The sequence below is a fragment of the Nesoenas mayeri genome (assembly GCF_963082525.1).
Source record: "Nesoenas mayeri genome assembly, chromosome: 17".
NCBI classification, from domain to species: Eukaryota; Metazoa; Chordata; class Aves; order Columbiformes; family Columbidae; genus Nesoenas; species Nesoenas mayeri.
Genome location: NC_137565.1, coordinates 9,384,665 through 9,403,050, shown reverse-complemented (window position 1 = coordinate 9,403,050; position 18,386 = coordinate 9,384,665). Strand labels below are relative to the sequence as shown.

The window sequence follows — 18,386 nt, the reverse complement described above, 5'->3', positions numbered from 1 at the left end:
ATGCTGAACAGTTGTGAACAATCTCCTTTAGCACTGTGGGATGCTCAATGTGCCAGGGATGTCCCCTGCTCTGGCAGTGCTGTAACTTGTCACTGTGGCCTTTCTATGCACATGGCAAAGGATTCTCACAAGATCCTGTTACTGCTCCATGAAAATGCACAAGCTGGTCACTGCTTCCTCAGCTTGCATCAGTGTCTAGGCCTGTGGGACAGGCTTTTGGGTTTCCTGGTGCAAGCGCTGTGAGGAATAGCACGGAGCTGCCATGGGACTTCATGCTGCCAAGCTGCTGTTTGCAAGCTGGAGCTCTGTGGAAGCTCTGACTGCAGGAGTCTGCACTGGACCACTGGCATGTGCTGAGAAAGCCCATTGCCAGAGTCCTGCCTGTCACTGACAGATCTGTGATGTCGGGCAACCGGCAGCAGTACAAGAAGGACAGTATATCCAACAGTTTGCACTGAGGAGGATGGGAGGCAAGAGGGCCTGCCCTCAGTGGTCAGTACGACTAACGCACACCCTGTTTCCTTCTGGTTTCTTGGGCAGAGTTACACGTTCCTCATTTCATCGGACTATGAAAGGGCAGAATGGAGAGAAAACATCCGGGAACAGCAGAAGAAATGTGAGTATCCCTAGGGTGGGCATTGGTACAAATGCTATGAATTTATTAGAGAGCAGGAGGCCAGAGGATATGAGGTGTGGGGCTTTTATCTGGCTCCTGTCCAAAGAAACTGATTTAATTTTTTGGCATGGGTGTCTTTTGGCTTTGCAAGAAAATAAGAGCCCCCTCCTTGTTTCCTGTGAACCATCCTGAGACTTTTTGCTCCAAAGAGAAAATAAATATGCCCTCACCAGAGCTGGGCTGCAGCAGCGGTACAGACCTGAGCACCACAGCACTGTTGCTGAGCATTGCCCTGGGAGCGGCTGTCTCACGTGTGCCCAGAATGAGGGAGCGTGCATCCAGCCACCGCTTTGAATTTTAATTCTACCCTCTCTGAATCTCCTTGGCAGGTTTTAAAAGCTTCTCTCTCACATCAGTGGAGCTCCAGATGCTGACAAACTCCTGTGTGAAGCTGCAGACAGTCCACAACATTCCCCTCACTATCAATAAGGAAGGTGAGACCTTTTGTTTATGCTTTTACATGGTACAGCTGCAATGAGAACCTACCTCTGCCTCCCTTTCCACATTTCCCCTAAAACTGCTCCTACTGTTTCTTCTTGCTACAGTCTTCAACTTGGTAATGAGTTACAAACCGAGAGTTGCTGTAAAACAAAAGCTGAGACCAGATGTACCCACCTTGTGTAGTTTAGTTGAAGTATATGATAATATGCAAAAAGAGAGCAACAGGAACAAAAGCAAGTGGTTATCCCAATGTTATTTGCTGCAACAATTAAAAAAAAAAAAAGCTTCAAATTATATGGCTACATCTAAATTAATAAAATATTCCTGGACATCCTCCCCCAATATACATTAATTGATTATTAGATGGTCTTTAAATGCAGCTGTCATGCCAGGGATTGGAGTGCCTGTTGGAGTCCTAGCCTGGGACAACTCTGAACTATGCCTGGGAATCCCCTGAAAGAACACTAGTTGGCCAAAATTGTGTCAGACTATCCCACGTTGCTATTTAATATGCTAGTATAGAATTAGCCTCTGTATTTTACTACTTCTCCTTTGAATTTCTGCCACGCTCTCTTGCTGACCCTAGAAATAACATTGTAAAAGCTACACATTGCCAGAAGGTGTTACAGGTGAAACCAACACTGAACCCAGAACAGTCTCCTCTTTTGCTGAAATGGCGAGATTACATGCTCCTGCTGTCCTTTTTAGGGACAGTTTACCCTCTGATCATTAACCTGTGTAGTATCTATCTCCTCACTCTGTCTTTCACTTTGGCTTCTTTGTGAACATAACAAAATTCCTTCGGTCTTTTGTACAGATGATGAATCCCCAGGTCTCTATGGATTCCTGAATGTCATTGTCCACTCTGCCACAGGATTCAAGCAAAGTTCAAGTGAGTTGCAGTTCTGGATCACAACAAGGTATTGATAGGGGTTAGATAATTCAGGTGCTGTGACAGCTGGGCATGAACTGCTTTAGGATTGCAGCATCTGGGATGATGGTGAGGAGGAGAGGTGATTTGGGCAACTGAAAGTGAAACGGGGGCATTATTGTAAATTTCGAGAAATGTAATTTTTAAACGCTACTAGTAACTCTCAGAAATACATCAGGATTCAGGATCAAGCATGCATCATTATTTTTAGTCCTAGTCTGTTGGTATTCTTTTAAGCAGTGTTTGCTAATCACCCAACAGTTTTAAATACAAGTCAGCACTTATCCTGAGTTCTTTCAACTGTATGTTGTTCTGCAATGAAAGGAGCAGCATTTTCTGACATTTTAAATTTTTGGTGTGAAGAAAGAGGTGTTAAAAATCAGGGAAGTGATTTGACAGAATGATCAAAAAAAGGTGAAAAAAATAGCATGAAGAGGACACCTGTAGAAGTAAACACGCTTCTCAGCCATTGGTGAGGATAACCCAGGGGCTCCTTGGTAGCTCTTCAAAAGCACCTAATACCACATAATTAACCACTTTGTGAAGATAATGAGTCTTTGACTGGCCTCTAACCTACTCTCAGGGAAATTATACTGATGCTGTTCTCAAGGAAATGGGTTCTGAGTTGTGGGTGGGGTCCAGTATCTACCTGGAGAAGTTTCATTTCTCACTGGTGTACACATTTGTTCATTGTAGATTGATTTGGGAAATATTGGATAATAGTGTACAGCTGACTCTTGATAGAGGTGAGGGGCTCGTCTGTGTTGAGGTCACATATACAGCTGTGCTGCTGCTTCAGCTTCATAAAGGCAACTCTGCTGGTCCATATGATGAGATTTGTGCTGGATGGTATTAGTGCTACTCATACAGAGAAGATACAAATGAAGACACACGCTGAAAGTGATTAATACAAGTTATGAGATTCTTTAAATCTGTAAAAAGTTTCTGTCTCTGTCTCCCCTCCTCAGATTTGTACTGCACGTTAGAGGTGGATTCTTTTGGGTATTTTGTGAACAAAGCTAAAACTAGAGTTTACAGAGACACCACGGAGCCCAACTGGAATGAGGTAGGTTGGATTTTTCTTCATTTGACTTGTTCCATGTGCCAAACATCAACGCACAATGGGCAAAAACCTACAAATGGAAGAAGTGCTGCATGCTCAGCACTTGTGCTGCATATGCTGCCTCTCAGCAAACACTTTCATGCCAGGTTTATTTGGCTGTCAGGGCTTGCAGAAGATTTTCTCTTGGATTAGCTACCGTTAAAAAAACATTTTGGTAAAAATGAGTCTTGCCCAGTATTTCATCATTTAATCAGATGCATGTTTGATTATTTTTTTAAAGACACAAGTGAAAATACATTGAAGGAGGACATGTTTATTTGTTGTGAGGGGGAAGAATCAGCTAAGACATTTTGCCTGTTTACAGCCAACTCAAGCCTGCTGGGGAGCAAAATTAAATACAAGGAAGGTGGGCGAGTTTGTGTCTTTGAAGGACTCTTTGCTGAAACTCAGTGAAAACTGGCTAAGGAGTCAGCCATCTGAGTTTCTGATTTGACCACCTTATATATACAAAATCCAACTCCAGTATGATTCTAGACCAAGTCCCTTAAGGGGAGGAGGTTTTGGTCAGTCCTTAAGTGCTCCCTCCTGATGAGTTTTAAGGAGACTGTGTTGATTATTAAGTAACTAGTGTCCTGCTGTGATGTATTCGTTGGTCTTTCCTTCCCTGGTGCCCTGCAGGAGTTTGAGATTGAGCTGGAAGGCTCACAGACTCTGCGGATTCTGTGCTATGAAAAGTGCTACAACAAAACCAAGCTCACCAAAGAGGATGGAGAGAGCACGGATCGCATAATGGGGAAAGGACAGATGCAGGTAAGACTGCGCTTAACTTATTCCTGCTACCCTTACTGCAAAACTAACAGGACTTTCAAATCCTGGACTGCACCAGGAAGGTTTTTTTCTGCATTCTGATTGTCTTGGCGCTGGGGATTTTTCTCCAGACAGTGAGGTACACAGTGTGATTCACAGCCGGGAAGTCAGTAGCTCTTTCCCTCTTGCCTTGTCCCCTAAGCCTGTTTCAGCACCCTTACAGAAAAGATGCTGTTTCATGAAAAGTTTTGTTTTGATCCCTGTTTTGCATATTAACTTCAAAACTTCCAGCACGGTATATAGGAACTGCATTGTCACTGAGCCTTGGGCACTGGTGAGTGTGCTCCCTTTGTGACAAAAGAGGAAGCAATGAATATACTGTCCCCTCTGTAACTCATGTGGAAGAAATGCTACTGTCTGTACATGCTGGAAGTTGATTGATGTGATAGCAAGGTCTTGGAAGACAGGCTTATTGTCCTGATAACTGCCACGTCCAGAGTGTAGTGTCCATGACAGCAGGCTGCATCCGAGAGAGATTTCCACTGCTGAGAATCAGTATGGGATACTTTGTCTATGTGGCAAATTTATAACACAAGAGCGGAGATGATGAGATGATTGCAAGCGGATGCTGCTCTCGGGGAGCTGCTGTGTGATAAAGAGCTAAAGCTCCGTGCAGGAGAGATCAGGCCGTCGGTGGAGCATGACATAGAGAACGTATGTTCCCCCTCTTCTTCCTGTTTGTTGCACTGTCTGTGCACAGCTTTAGGAGCGTGTTTCAGTGCTTGCTCTGAGTTCACGTTCTGTATGTTGGACTGGCTGTCGTACAGATCAGAGGCTTGGCCCAGATACCTCTTTATTTCTGGCATGCTGAAAAATACCAGGAGTTCTCCTCCGCTTACATTTGACTCTTCATTACTCCACGGATGACAGCTTTCTCCACCATTTGAGTGATGGTCAGACAGGCCAAGGCCATTTGCAGGGTTTTGGGAACAGCTCAGATTGAGGGCAGCCTGCAGGATCATGTCTCACCTTTGCTTGGGAAGGGTTCACTGTCTAAACGAGTTTCATTAGCCTGTTCCTGTCCCTCCCTCCCTGCAGCCCTGAGGCTGCCACGCCATTTTCAGGGAAAGCTTTTGTTGCCGAACACATGGTGGGTGTTTGAAAGAAAACTTGTGTACAAATCAATAACTGCTAGTACAGGGTGCCTCCTACATATGTCTCTCAGGCTAACCAGAAAGCTTTGTGTCCTTCTGCCAATAAAAGCTTATTTTCCATGGAGCTGAGCAACTACAAAAGAGTAACTTTTCAGCCCTGAAATGCCCTGGAGATTTGTGTGCTCATAATGGAGAACCCTGAAACCAACTAACCCTCTAAATTCTTCAAATATTTTACATAGAATGATTTAAAAAAAAAATAAAATCTTTTAAAGTTTAAACTTTTCCCCCCACATTTTTATGCACAGAACTTGTATGTTCTTTTGAAACATTTTATACTTCAGTTAACAAGCAGAAATACTCTTTGGTGACACTTGAAATCAATTGTATCTTGATTCTTTTAGAGAAACCTAAACAGTGAAAAGCAAAAAAAAACCCACCACCAACCAAAAACTGAAGTTCTTGATTAATGGGCAAAAGTTGCATCCTGTTATTTTGGAAAAGGCAAATGCAAAGGTTTTCAGGACATCCTCTTAATTCTCAGTGATTTCTGTCCCATCACACAACTATTTAACAATATTGAATAACTGCAAAGAGAAGTCATAAGAGAGGCTGATAAGACTTTGGGTTGATCAGAATTAGTAAAGATTTTTACTTTGTTTTATTTTTAAAGCTGACACCATTTCTCTATTAAGAAACCATAATAATACAGCAATAAAATCAAATAGCAACCTGTGGCTGAAGCTTGGCTGTGTTAATGCTGTCAGCATCTTTCCCAGTCACTGGTTTTATAGTTGTTTTCTTTCAGGATTTTCCCAGGTGCTTTTCCATGACATTTTGTTTACTTTAGGGTTGCTAGCATCTCTGGGGCTTGTTCCTTTGTAATTATTCAGCCAAAGTCTGTCATGTAAAGGCAGCGGCTGTGAAGCTGGATGAGGTTTTTAGATTTGTTTTTTTTCCTAAATTCTCTGTAGTTAAAAATTCTGGGAACAAGGAGTCGTGTCTGCATCCTCCTGCTGATAAAAACAGGGACGCTTCTGTGTTGGCTAAATGGCAACGTATTGTTAAGCCATGTATTATTGTAAATCTGCAGCTTCCCATTACTGGGCTTTCTGACTCACCAAATTCTCTGAGCTGTGCTGCTGAAGACAATGCATCGAGGAGACGAGGACTGTTTTGGCTGTGAAATATTTATTAAATCTCTCCGTTACGTAACGGCACTGGAGGAAGGAAGACTGGAAATTGGTCCATGTGGACAGAAGCTTCCAGGAATGGGCAGTAATTTTAATAGCTCCCATTGCTCATATTTTCTTTTCCTATGGAATATTTTATTTACCTGTTTCTATGGCCACATGCAAGAGCTTTGTCGCGTGTCAGCCTGTAAGTTTTATCCCTGAAAAATAAACCCACAAGGTTTTCCTATGGGAGAACCGGTTCTCCTGTAAATTTGGAAGTGAAGTTCTCATCAGACCTGGGAATGGCAGCACTGATGTGTTTAACTTGGTGGCACACATGGCTGGGGGCACGACCAATACAGGGAGAAGGTGCCGTTCCTGGGTACATGGTGAAACTGAAATTATGGGAGGGCTTGGGGAAGGAGGAAATGGACATCATCTTAGTGAAGGAAACATGAGCTTACTTCAGCTGTAAGCATCAGCTCCTCTCATTTTGAGTTAGGTTTTTTGTTGTTGTTTCTGTTGTTACCTTGCAATCCTTCTTTGGCCTGGGAGGTTGGCCCTTTTGCTCTTTGAATTTTGCACTTCATGTGGCAGGCATGTTCCCAGGCTTTGAGTGTAGCAGCCTTTTTTTTTGGCCCTGAGACTCTGCATCTAAGTGGGTACATATGTCAGCAAAACTGGCCTCTGCCTTGGGACCAGACTGCATGAGTAAACTGATACTCCATCCTGTGATCCATCTCCTCCAGTTGGTGCCTCCTAGAAATGCTCTTCCCTGTGTTATTTCTTCTTCTCCATGATCAGCTCAGGCAAATAATTTCCTTCTCCTTTCCAGCAGTGCTGGAAAATCAGAGAGGATATGACCTTAGATCAGTCATACTGTGGTAGCAGCGCAGCACTGTTCCTCTGTTACCATGCAAAACAATCACTCTTATCTGCTTAATTATCTGGGTTGTCTCGTAGCAGTGCACGTGGCTATTTCAGACAGCTACGTTGTTTTCCATGTAAAACAGATTGTCACATGTTGGACCTCTCAAGTGTCAACTTGGAAAACCTTGTACACACCCGACTTCATTTAAACAGTTTGCTCATGCAGAACAGCATCCCAGCAATGAAAACAGGGTGGAAATGCAGAAGGCTATGGGTCATGTCTAAAGGGTGATGGTGGGAAAGATTAACATGTCAGTGGGGAGCTTTGAGAAGAACGAGGTTATGGCTGGGCTGGGAGTTTCCAGCAGCAGTGAGACTGACAACATGTATGTCACATCAGTTACAATTAAAAATTGATGGAGTGTAAAGTTGCCGGGGAGATTTAATAAAGTAATGTGAATAAATAGCATAAAACACACTGACCTTAAAGTTGCTCCAGTCCTTGCTCCCAGGCATTTCATTTCCACTGGTGCTGCTTCAGTTTTTCCTCTTTCTGTATCTTTTCTTTTCTGGGGGGGTAGAGAAATCATCAAACTCTCTGTGGTGGTTTCCTAAGGAGCACAGACACCCTGAGTGCCTGGCTTGCATTTGCCATTGACCAGCATCCCCAGTTCACCTTCTTCCCAGCTCCCCACCACTCTGTGTTCTGCACACTCAGGCTCTACTGACTGCTCTGCACTAATTGTCTGTCTTAATTCAGTGCTGTGCTGCCACGAGGACCAGAGACTTGCTCTCAGAAATCCCTGTGGTGCTGAGCTGCTTTGTTCTATTGTGTTTTGTGCAGGATACAGTGAGGCATTTGTTTGATTCATCAGTGAATTTGGGGCCGTAGCTTGTCACTGCAAATGCCAACCAACAGGCCACAAGGGGACTGAAGGTGCTGGGGGAGTAAAGACAAACTAGTTTGTTCGTATTTTTTCTGGTGGGGACTGTGCAAACAAGCCCACGAGATACAGTCTTGGAGGGTTTTAGCAGGTCTGTCCTATTTGCATAGCTCATGGAAACAACACAGTTTTTCACCGTTTCAGTGGAGACGAGACAGGTCCTTTTGTCACTCAAACCAAGCATCTCTTTGAAGGAAATGTTTAGAAGTGCAGTAAATTTCACTGTCACATTAATGCAGAAGCAGACATTTCACAGTGCCTCCCCCTGCTTGAGCTGGCAAAGGCAGCGCTATGTGCTCGCTCACTTGGAGCAGCCTCCTTTGGCACGCTGTCTGTAGAGCGCCTTTTCCTACTCAGTGCTCCTTTTTCCAGGTCGTTGATATCCAAATCAGGCCACAAGACAGCATGACCCCATTTGTCCCAGGTCCTCTCTGTGATGGAGCATCACATGCACTCCCTCTTTGTCTCCAGTCTGCTCTGTAACCTGTCTGCTCCAGCTGCCCTTGCCCTGTGTTGCTCCCGCTGGCCTCAGGTCAGTCCTCTGCAGGGTCCAGCACTGAAAGCTTGCTCCAAGTCTAAACAACGTTCTTCATTTCCTGTTGACTGTTTTTTTTCCTGCTGTGACTTTATCAGACTGTTAGACCTGATCTTCCTGTCTCAGTGTTGCTGAGAGCTTATTCCAGCTTTGCTCTTTTATTAGCTTCCATCATTTCACTTTGTTATTTAAAAAGCACCTTGGGGTGACTTTTTTGGTTTTTTTTTTATTTGCTGTTGTTATTGCCGGCGATCTATGCAGGGTTGGCTCAGGTCAGCCAGACCCGCTCCCTGGTCCCTGTCCTCCCCAGCTGCCTCCACTCAATATAAGCTGTTCTCCAGCAGAACAGCGGGTTGGGGGTGCAGCATCTCACCAGCCCTGGAGAGTTCAGAGATCGGGGAGCAAGAGGTGGTAGCAGGTACGCTCACAGTCTCGGCTCAGCTCCAGAAGTTACCCAGCAAGGAAGAGTCCCTGTGAGCTGCTGCTTTTGCCAGTCCTTTGCAGCCAAATGATATTCACTCATGAGACACAGTGGACTTTGGCTCGTACTTTGTAACAGCTACTTACTTGCTTTTATTTTGTACAGTGGCGGGAGTCCCCTGGTCATCACTGAGGCATAACCAGTAATACCCGTTAGCTTAAATAAACTGTAACTGGACCCTGTTGGACTTCACCTTTTTTGGCAAATATTCAAAACCCTCTTTTCCCTTTAGTCTTAAGCAGTCTGTCCCTGCTATAAATAATACCATCTCAGTGACTCAGTTCTAAAAGCATATGGAAAACTGCTTTGGAGCTGTAGGATCCATTGTGTCTGTGTCTGTGTGGCAGCTTAACGAGACGACTATTGAGGTAGCTGGAGATCAAGCTGTCAGGAGCACTGAGCATGGTTGCTCATCATAGGAAACCAGACACTTCAGAAATGGTTTCCTCTTGATTCTGGGAAAGAATGCAGTTGTTAAAAGAAACCAAACTTCCAGCACGGAAACGCAGGGAAGAATAGCCTTGATTCTGGCAACTTGTGGGGACCTTGGCCAGCCGCGCAGGCGGGGGCGGATCTGTTCCGCCAGAGTTATAAGCGAACCCTGTTGGCAAGCAGTCTGTTATTTGGGTTTGCTGAAGCACTGGAGCTAAGCACTGCTGCCCACTGGCCTCCTGGACCTTTGTGCAGTTCCAAAATGTGGGAGCTACTGGTTACTGACTATTCCTTACAAGGGGTCTTCAGGAATTTCTGCCAGAGTTGCACCTACAGGAGCCGGTCCAATTCGACAGGAAAGCACGTGTGTGCTGGCAGCATCCCGCTGTGGGATCACGTCCGTAACAGAGTGCGCAGAGATAAGGTTGGACGGACTTACTTCGCTGTTGCTTCTTGGGGTCTCTGCAGTGTGAGCAAACAGGGAGAAACTTTTCTCTCTGCTGGTTGTCTCTTTCGGGAAGGAGGGAAGGGCAGGGGGGATGTGGCTCTGTAGCTGTCAGCAGCATTGGGCTAGTTTGTGGAGGATCTGAAAGAGAGCGTGAGCATGATTGCATCTGAAATTTCCCAGAATATATGACAGCTGCTGTAGTTTCAACATTTACCTCTGCCCATGAGAGAGCTCTGTTTTTGCACGGCGTCCTGTGAGGATTGGGAGCCGTGCTGCACAAGTGGCTTTAGTTACTGAGTGTCGTTTGGTTTGCTGAGGACAGTAAACTCAAAACAGAGTCCAGTGCAGCTGCCGCTTCCAGCCTTGCAGTGTCTCAGTGTTCACGAGCCAAGTGCTGCAAAGCCATTGCGGGGGCACTGAAGTCTGCTTGCCTTGGCTGGTTCTGACTGCCGAGAGCAGTCCCCGTGCACACAGGGCTTTTCTCGCTTTCGCCAGTCTAGCTTGAGCCGAGGGGCACTATCTAGGGTGTGTTTGGGCTCTCCCGGGCAGTACTGGAGCGGCTGGGTGATGCGTGAGTACTTCAGTCAGAGCTCCCCAGCCTCACAACTGGCCATTCAAAAGACATCAAACAAAGCTGAAAATGGGAGTTCAGAGCTTTGTGTCAGAACTTGGTGCTGCTTAATGAATTCCTGCAAGAGCAGGGCCAGGTGTTCTTCCTGCCTCCATCCTCAAGCTGAAATGGGAAAGAAATAGGCAGGTTGAAGTAGGACAACTTTCCATGATTTCTGGGCTAATTTCCTCCATTTCTCTGTCAGATCCTGAGAGAGGTTTGGTTAGTTTAAAGTTATCTGTCTCTGTATGCATCACTTCTTATTTTTCTGCCTTGATTTCACTGTTAAGGTCATTATGTCTTTTGAATTAAGCAGAACATAGTCCTTCTTGGAAGCTATTGGTGTCATAGCCAAGAGCAATGAAGCACTCCAGCCTGACTTTTTATTTCAGTGCAGTAATTTCACACTCATCCAGCCTCACCTGTCTCAGAAAAACGCAGAGGGAGACAGTTTCCTCTATTTCAAATCAGTCATTTTAGAAATCTCTCCTCCCCTTTTCTGACTCCTAGCCCTGTGAGACAGGACAAATTTGGCTGTTAACGCGCCTGTTGTGCTCCAGCAATGAATGCAGCCTCTGTGAAAGCTGAGGTTGTTGGCCGTTAAACATTGATTTTGCTCGCTGAGGTTGCCTTTGTTGTTGAGCAGACACTGCACATTTATTGCTGGATTTTCCATGTGTGTGAGTCCTCATCAGCCCTGCTTAGAGAACCACACAAAGTCCCCCTACCTGAAACCAGGGAAACCTTGGAGTGTGTGTTTTCCTATGGAAAAGAAATACCATGTTGGAAGTGGTAGTGCTCTGCTCCCTCGCAGAAGCCTTTCAGGCTAGCTGATTTCTCTGAAATCTGTTCCTAACTCATGGGTAACTTCTGTGTTTTTCAGCTGGACCCACAAGCATTGCAGGACAAAGATTGGCAACGCACAGTCATCTCAATGAATGGAGTAAGTCCAGAAGCCAGAAGTTAGCACTGCTTGTGTGCCTCATTTGTGCTTTATTTCTTTGCTATTCATTGCAGCACTAAAACAAAACAAAACAACGCCAAACGTTAGAAAAGTAACAGCTGTCCTCCTTTATTTTTTATTCAGGTTGAAGTGAAGCTCTCGGTGAAGTTTACCAGTCGGGAGTTTAGCCTGAAAAGGATGCCGTCCCGGAAACAGACTGGGGTGTTTGGGGTCAAGATCGCTATTGTCACTAAGTAAGCTGATGGGTCACGGTTCTCCCTGTTGTTTTTCAGAAAGTCAGCTGGCCAGAGGGTTGTGCCTGGGTTTTACCACGCTGAGGGATCTGTCAGTCCCGTCTGCTGCCCTTGGGTAGCAGCGTAGACGGCTGTGGCTGCTGTAGATTCTCCAAGCTTCATTTTCTTGTAGGAAAAAAACCAGCATGCACACAGGCTTTGAAAGCCAGGGTGTTTACTTACAGCAGAACACTCTTCTGAGGTCCGGAAACCCCCCTTGCCCCTTCACTCTGTAATTAGCTGACTTGGTCACAAATTTCCAGAGCCACTCAGCTGTGATGTTTCCTTTCCATGATCGGAAATGTCCAAATTCTTTGGATCCTGTAGCATTATTTTAACCCATGATCTTTTGTCATGAATCTTTTGCCAGAAGAAACCTGTTTGTTCCGTTATATAGTTTGGGAATTGTGTTATTTCCTCTCTATGGAATTGCATTATTTGGAAAGCAATGGTGTTGCCGTGTTTCCAAGTTCTGTTTGGGAATCCACTGATTACCTGTGCAAAGTCGCAGACTCTGAGGGCACTGAGATCTAGCCAGAAGCCCAAGTGCTCAGGGTGGCGGCAGCGCAGCCAGAGCCAGGCTGAGACACTCAGAAAAGCCTCTCTGGTATTTAAAGGAATTTTGTAGCTCAGTCTCAACTCCCTGCTCAGGCTTCCTTCCACCCCATTCTCCATAAGAGGTTTGCACAGCAAAATGATGGGGTGATTTTAACCAGCCTGGCTGGGGCAACAAGCACTGAGGGCACAGGCTGTACTGAACTTTTCTGTCTGGCTTTTTTAAGGAGAGAGAGATCGAAGGTGCCTTACATAGTGCGCCAGTGCGTGGAGGAGATAGAGCGGCGTGGCATGGAGGAGGTGGGCATCTACCGTGTCTCTGGGGTTGCAACCGATATCCAGGCTTTGAAAGCTGCCTTTGATGTCAGTAAGTAATTGTGTCTGATGTTTTCTTTTGCACTGGGAGAACCTGCAGGAGCTCCCTGTCAGGTGGCTATGCTATTTTTAACCTCATGTTCCTCCAGAAGCACTAAGAGTGAGAGATTCTCTCACAAGGAGAATCATTTTAACCCTGGCTGCATGTTTTATTAATATTCTTCAACCGCAGATGTAACCCAAGATATACAACAGGATGGATCCGTATAGCAAATTGTGTATTTGTTGTTCTTCCCAGCAGTCAGGAAATGGTGGGTTTACCTGCCTTGCCAAATCTTTGCAAGTGGCAGACACCTTCCTCAGGGGAAGCAGCAGCAATCAGAAGCCTTAATTTCCTCGCTGTTGTGAGGCTTCTGAATTAACAGAAGTCCTTGAAATCGAGAATGTTTTATAAAAGGAAGCCAGCAAAAAAAAATTTTCTAAGGTTGGCTAGGAAGGGTTTTTACAAAACTGCAGTTGGGTGGTCAGGGCTCCTGAGCTCTCGTCTTAACTCTGTGTGCAGATTATAAAATTAGATCATTTTGAGCAGCTTTGTAAAGCTTTCTTTGATCTTGAGCAGAAAAGGGCTCCTTACTGGTTTTGCATTTAAAAGAATGGCATGGATGTCCCAAAAGGCATCCAAGATCAGGCAGATGAACCACCTCCAGATTGCTGAGGTGCACAAAGTGAAATTCTGCCCTACTTCCAGCTCCACATGATGGTCCAAGAACTATCCAAGCCACACTTGAGCTCTCTTTTGATGCAGGCAGTCATGAGGTCTGTGCCAGGTGCCCAAATTCACCCTCCCTGCACTTTTTATTCACTTATTTTGTGAAATTTCTTCTTCCTTGTATTTTATTTTCATTCCCCTAAGTTACCAAACAAATAGATTTGTGAATCTTCACTAGTGCCAGTAAGGGTGTTTTTAAAAAACAACTTTTTTTCTTTGTGTTAAATGCTGTTTTACACTAAACATCATGAAACCAGCACTGGCTCTGCCAGTTGGTCTGTTTGTTTTAGGAAAAGGGGGTGGTTTTGTTGTTCTCAATAGTAACAACACTGAAATGTGAGCCCTGAATTGCCTGTGTACTTTAGCTGCATTCAGTGGGGAGTTAGACAGCCTCAGCCTCTTATTCTCAGCTGTTAGAGGCAAGGAATTAGAATAACAATTGTTGTCACTAACAAAAGTTGAAATGCAGATAAATACAGTCAAACAGGGCTTGTTCCAGATCTGGCTGAGGTTGTTGGCACAGCATAACTAACCCTGGGTAGTGAGGTTGCTTCCACTTGATTTAAAGCTACAAACTGTTTGCAGTCATTTGTGCAGCACTTTTCAGTTGTCAGGAGGTGGCTCATTTAATCTGGGGAAACGTAAACAGGAAAACTCTGAGCTATTTGGTCAAAGGATAAACAAAGAGCCAAAGCAAGAAAAAGAATGAATGCAAGGCCAGCAGCTTCTTTACCCGGCTTCCCCTCTTCCCTCTCTCAGACAATAAAGACGTGTCAGTGATGATGAGCGAGATGGATGTCAACGCCATCGCGGGCACCTTGAAGCTGTACTTCCGAGAGCTGCCTGAACCCCTCTTTACAGATGAGCTGTACCCCAACTTTGCTGAGGGCATTGGTAGGTAGTAGCAGAAGTAACCCTTGATAACCAGGTCTGGGTTAAAGATGCTGTTCTGCAGGAGGCTGCTCCTAAAGCAATACAAATAACATATTTATAATGTTGGACAGAAGCCTGGAACAAGCTGCTAGGGAAGTGGAGCTCAGAAATGAGCCCGGGAATGACATATTCTTCCTCTGAGCTTTAATATGGGCAATGAACATACCTTTTTATAAGCCAAAAATGTCCAGGCTTCTGAAGGACAGGTTAAGAACACAAGGCAATCTACTTGTGTGGGCTGTGCCAGCTGTTTGCCCTGTCAGTCATCCAGGGAAGGGCCTCTTTGCGGGGTGGGGAGGATACACTGTGCAGGGGAAAAACATCAAGGGTTGAAGGTCTGAAAGCACTTGAACTGCTTGAGAGAAAAGGACATACATATCTATGAAATAAAGGAAAGAGATGCTGTGGGGTATTGATGTGCAACTCTGACCCTCCAGCCTATGAAGGAATTACAGTCTGTTCAGAACCATCTGTATTTGTTGGTTTGGGAAATTACGCAGTCAGTCAAATTCTCATTCACTGCCTACGGTGATGTCTTGTTATTTTCTGTCTTGTAGCACTTTCAGATCCTGTTGCAAAGGAAAGCTGTATGTTGAACCTATTGTTATCGCTTCCAGAACCCAACCTTGTGACATTCCTTTTCCTTTTGGACCATTTAAAAAGGTAATATGTGCATCTTTTAGACATGGATTGGATGTGTTTTGAAAAGAGGAGCTTTTTCCTCAAATTCTGCTGAATCACACAGACGAAGAAGAATTTGTTGTGAATGTTCATCAGATAATTATTGTCTCATATTCACTTAGTGAGGCACTAAATCCCAAATTCCATTCCCACTCATACCAAAAGGATTAGAACTGAAGGAAAGGAGCAACAAAAGTCTCAGGGCTTATCTAGTGCCAATGCAAATTCCTGCTGCAGTATCACTGCAAAACTGCACTTGTATCTGCATACAAAGATCGGGAAAGGTTTTACTATAGATTTTGAAGCTTTGGCCATGTTTAAGGACTAGTTTCCTGTCTCAAAAGGTGCTACAAACTAGCATTATATATTTTCTTTAAATTCCAGCTTTGCAATTCTGCCAACTGGAGTTGTCAGTTCCTTGCTTAGACTAGTCTTTCTGATCTTGTCTATGTCTTTGTAAATATGGTTGTAACTGAAAAAGTATTTCCATGTGTTTGATATTAATGCAATAAGCTTAATACATGCACAGTGTGTTAATTTACGTACGTAGTTTGTACATACCAGAGACAGTCACTGGCGAGATGAAAGATAATCTTGTGACTGAGGATTAAAATCCAGGAAATCTGAGATTTACTGGTGTTTCTGCTGAAGACTTTTCTGCCCTTGGGTAAATTTTTTAACCTGTGTGTCTCAGTTTCTCATTTATGAAACTGGGATGAAACACATTTCTTTATTCCTGTCCCACCTCTGCATGTCCAGACAGTCAGCAGCAGTCCCTTTCCCAAGTCTGAGCCATGTCTGTAGAGCACCTGGAGACTGTGGTTTTGTCAGATCAAGGTGTTGCTTATATAAAAAGCTCATTTAGGCATGTATGGAGAGTGGTCAATTGAATGTATCTAAAACTTTTTACAAAATGAATAAATATGGTTTCTTACTTAAGGGCGCTTCCAAACACAGATATTTATAAAGATGTGCCTCGTTCATTGTTTCTTCTCCTAGGGTTGCTGAGAGGGAAAGCATTAACAAGATGTCCCTGCATAATCTCGCAACTGTCTTTGGACCAACGCTGCTCAGACCTTCAGAGAAGGACAGTAAAATCCCTGCTAACCCAACCCAGCCCATCACAATGACCGATAGTTGGTCACTAGAAGTCATGTCCCAGGTAAAATCCCGAATGTGCTGTTGAATCTTGTGAAGAGAGTATCTGGGAAGCTGTAGTTCCCTAGCAAGGCTGGTTCAGCCATCCTTCTGTGTTTTCACAACTTGAGAAACATAAACCACTTTCACCCTTCCACAGACATTTTAGACTGTTTGTAGAACTGTTTATCTTCAGGCAGTTCAGTTTGCGTCTGTACTAACACAGCTTTTCATGAGACATGTCGGTATGCGTGCAATCCTGCATGTTTCATGTTTGCGCATAGCAAGATTTTTTGAGGGCTGTCTCACAGCCTGGGATAAGAGAACCATTAGTGTTTTCCTGTGATGCTCCTCAACACTTAAGCCACCTTCACTGATGTCCAACAAAATGCTTCGCTAAGTTCAGATTTCTTGGGCCACTGATGCCTTCTGAAGGCGATGCAGAGAATTCGACCATAGGGGCTGTGTTAGGTGGTCGTGCTGGCTGGAACATTCTTGACTGAGTAATGGCAAATTATAGATCAGAGTTTTTCAGCGCAGTGGAACTCCAGCATCACTGCTATACCCTGGAAGCTGAAAAGAGTGTCTCTGGAGCGCTGCAAGTTCTCATATTCCTGATATTATACAGTGTATTAAAACAAATACACAACTTCAAGATTGCTCCTGTGGAGAGAGCTGTAGGCATGTCTGCCAACTCTCCAATAGGCAGGATGACAATGAGTTATCAGAGCTTTATTGTTACCTTTTCTTTTCTCTTTCCAGGTTCAAGTTCTTCTGTACTTCCTGCAGCTAGAGACTATCCCTACCCCAGACAGCAAGAGGCAAAGCATTCTCTTCTCCACAGAGGTGTAGGTGCCTGTGATACCAACAGGACACAAAAACTGCTCTTGGCAGAAATCTGCCACACCTGAGGAAAAAAGACAACTGGTGTTTCTTCAGACATTACTGGGCTGTTCCTGTCCTGGGGATTATGACCCTCAGTGCTTCTGCTGTTTGTTAACCAGAGACCACCTGAAGAGAAAGGAGAAAAATCTCTGCTCTTGCTTGGTAGGACCAGAACTGACGTGGAGGTGGAGCTGTGCAGAATCTCCACTAGAAGGAGCAATAGACACTTGAACAAATGCACCACAGAGTGTGGCTATTATTCTTGTTGGGATTATTATTCTTGTTGGGAATGTGACAGAAGGTATTCCTCATTTTATGGATTTATCGTAAAGAAACTTCAAGATTTCTACTGGATCACTTCACAGGATACCCCTTTTTGGGTGAGGGGGAGTTAAAGGATATATCACAACTGTGTCTTTAATAACTGCTGTTTCTAAAGTACTGTTCTAGGCCACAAAAATAGCATTGCTTTGCAAGAGGAGAGAAGGGAAAGGTCTGGGATCTAAGGATTCCCTCCTCAGAAACTGAAGTCTTGATTTGAACAGGGTTCTAAAGAAATGAAACAGTTTTGCATACAACTAGAACTGTTGGTTTGTTTGGGGTTTGGTGGTTTGTTGTTTGTTTTGTTTTTTCTCTCACCCACCCCTTCTCTTGCAAATGTTTATCCAGCTCGAGGGAAGGAGATGCCCTACTCTTGCCTGTGTTGCACTTCTGATGGTTTTGGGTTTGGGTTTTTTTGGGGGGGGCTTAAGGGGGCCAGACCCAATGATGTTACACTATAAATAAATATAGAAAATCAAAGAGAGGCAGGAAGGATTAGAGTCAGTGATTCCGTTTCTGATTCCATTGTTTGAATATAAAAGTGGGTCAATATTATCTAGGCAGGATTGCTAAATTCCTTAGACCCCACCAAACTCAATGAAAATTAATTTGGAAGACAGTAAATTCCCAGCACTCCAAAGGAAAGAAGTTATCACTGCAAAAATAATGTCTAACAGTTTGGCTGGCTGCTTACTCCAAACTTTTATCAGAACACCTTTTTTTTTGATACTTGAATTTTTGGAGGCTTTGTACATGGCTTCTACAAGAGTCTTTTTCTGATAGATACAAATACTTGGATAAAATGTGTCAGAATGTACTTTATGGACAATCTAGCAAGTAGCATGCATTGTGTGTTCTCAAGAAATTCCAACCCTCTGTTAAGTAAGAGCAGTGAAGACGTTTCTATGGAACTACCTACAGCAGTACTAAAGGCCGAGCCACATCCCGCTTGGTGCTTCCCTGCCCAGGTCAGCTGCAGCCAGTGGG

General features: G+C 44.3%; 1 protein-coding gene across 2 annotated transcripts in view; it reads left to right on the top strand.

Annotated features, from left to right (window-relative positions):
• The window catches only part of BCR (BCR activator of RhoGEF and GTPase), a gene marked incomplete at both ends in the record, with an annotated part of 93,053 nt that extends 76,008 nt beyond the window's left edge, over positions 1-17,045 (top strand). For both annotated transcript variants that reach the window (XM_080355408.1, XM_080355407.1), the window contains 12 exons: positions 541-616; positions 1,006-1,110; positions 1,935-2,009; positions 3,017-3,114; positions 3,790-3,921; positions 11,451-11,510; positions 11,655-11,764; positions 12,586-12,725; positions 14,202-14,336; positions 14,933-15,038; positions 16,056-16,218; positions 16,956-17,045. In XM_080355408.1, the coding sequence (XP_080211534.1) occupies positions 541-616; positions 1,006-1,110; positions 1,935-2,009; positions 3,017-3,114; positions 3,790-3,921; positions 11,451-11,510; positions 11,655-11,764; positions 12,586-12,725; positions 14,202-14,336; positions 14,933-15,038; positions 16,056-16,218; positions 16,956-17,045 (1,290 nt within the window). The remainder of the gene's footprint in view (positions 1-540; positions 617-1,005; positions 1,111-1,934; positions 2,010-3,016; positions 3,115-3,789; positions 3,922-11,450; positions 11,511-11,654; positions 11,765-12,585; positions 12,726-14,201; positions 14,337-14,932; positions 15,039-16,055; positions 16,219-16,955) is intronic.
• Positions 17,046-18,386: the final 1,341 nt, after the last annotated feature.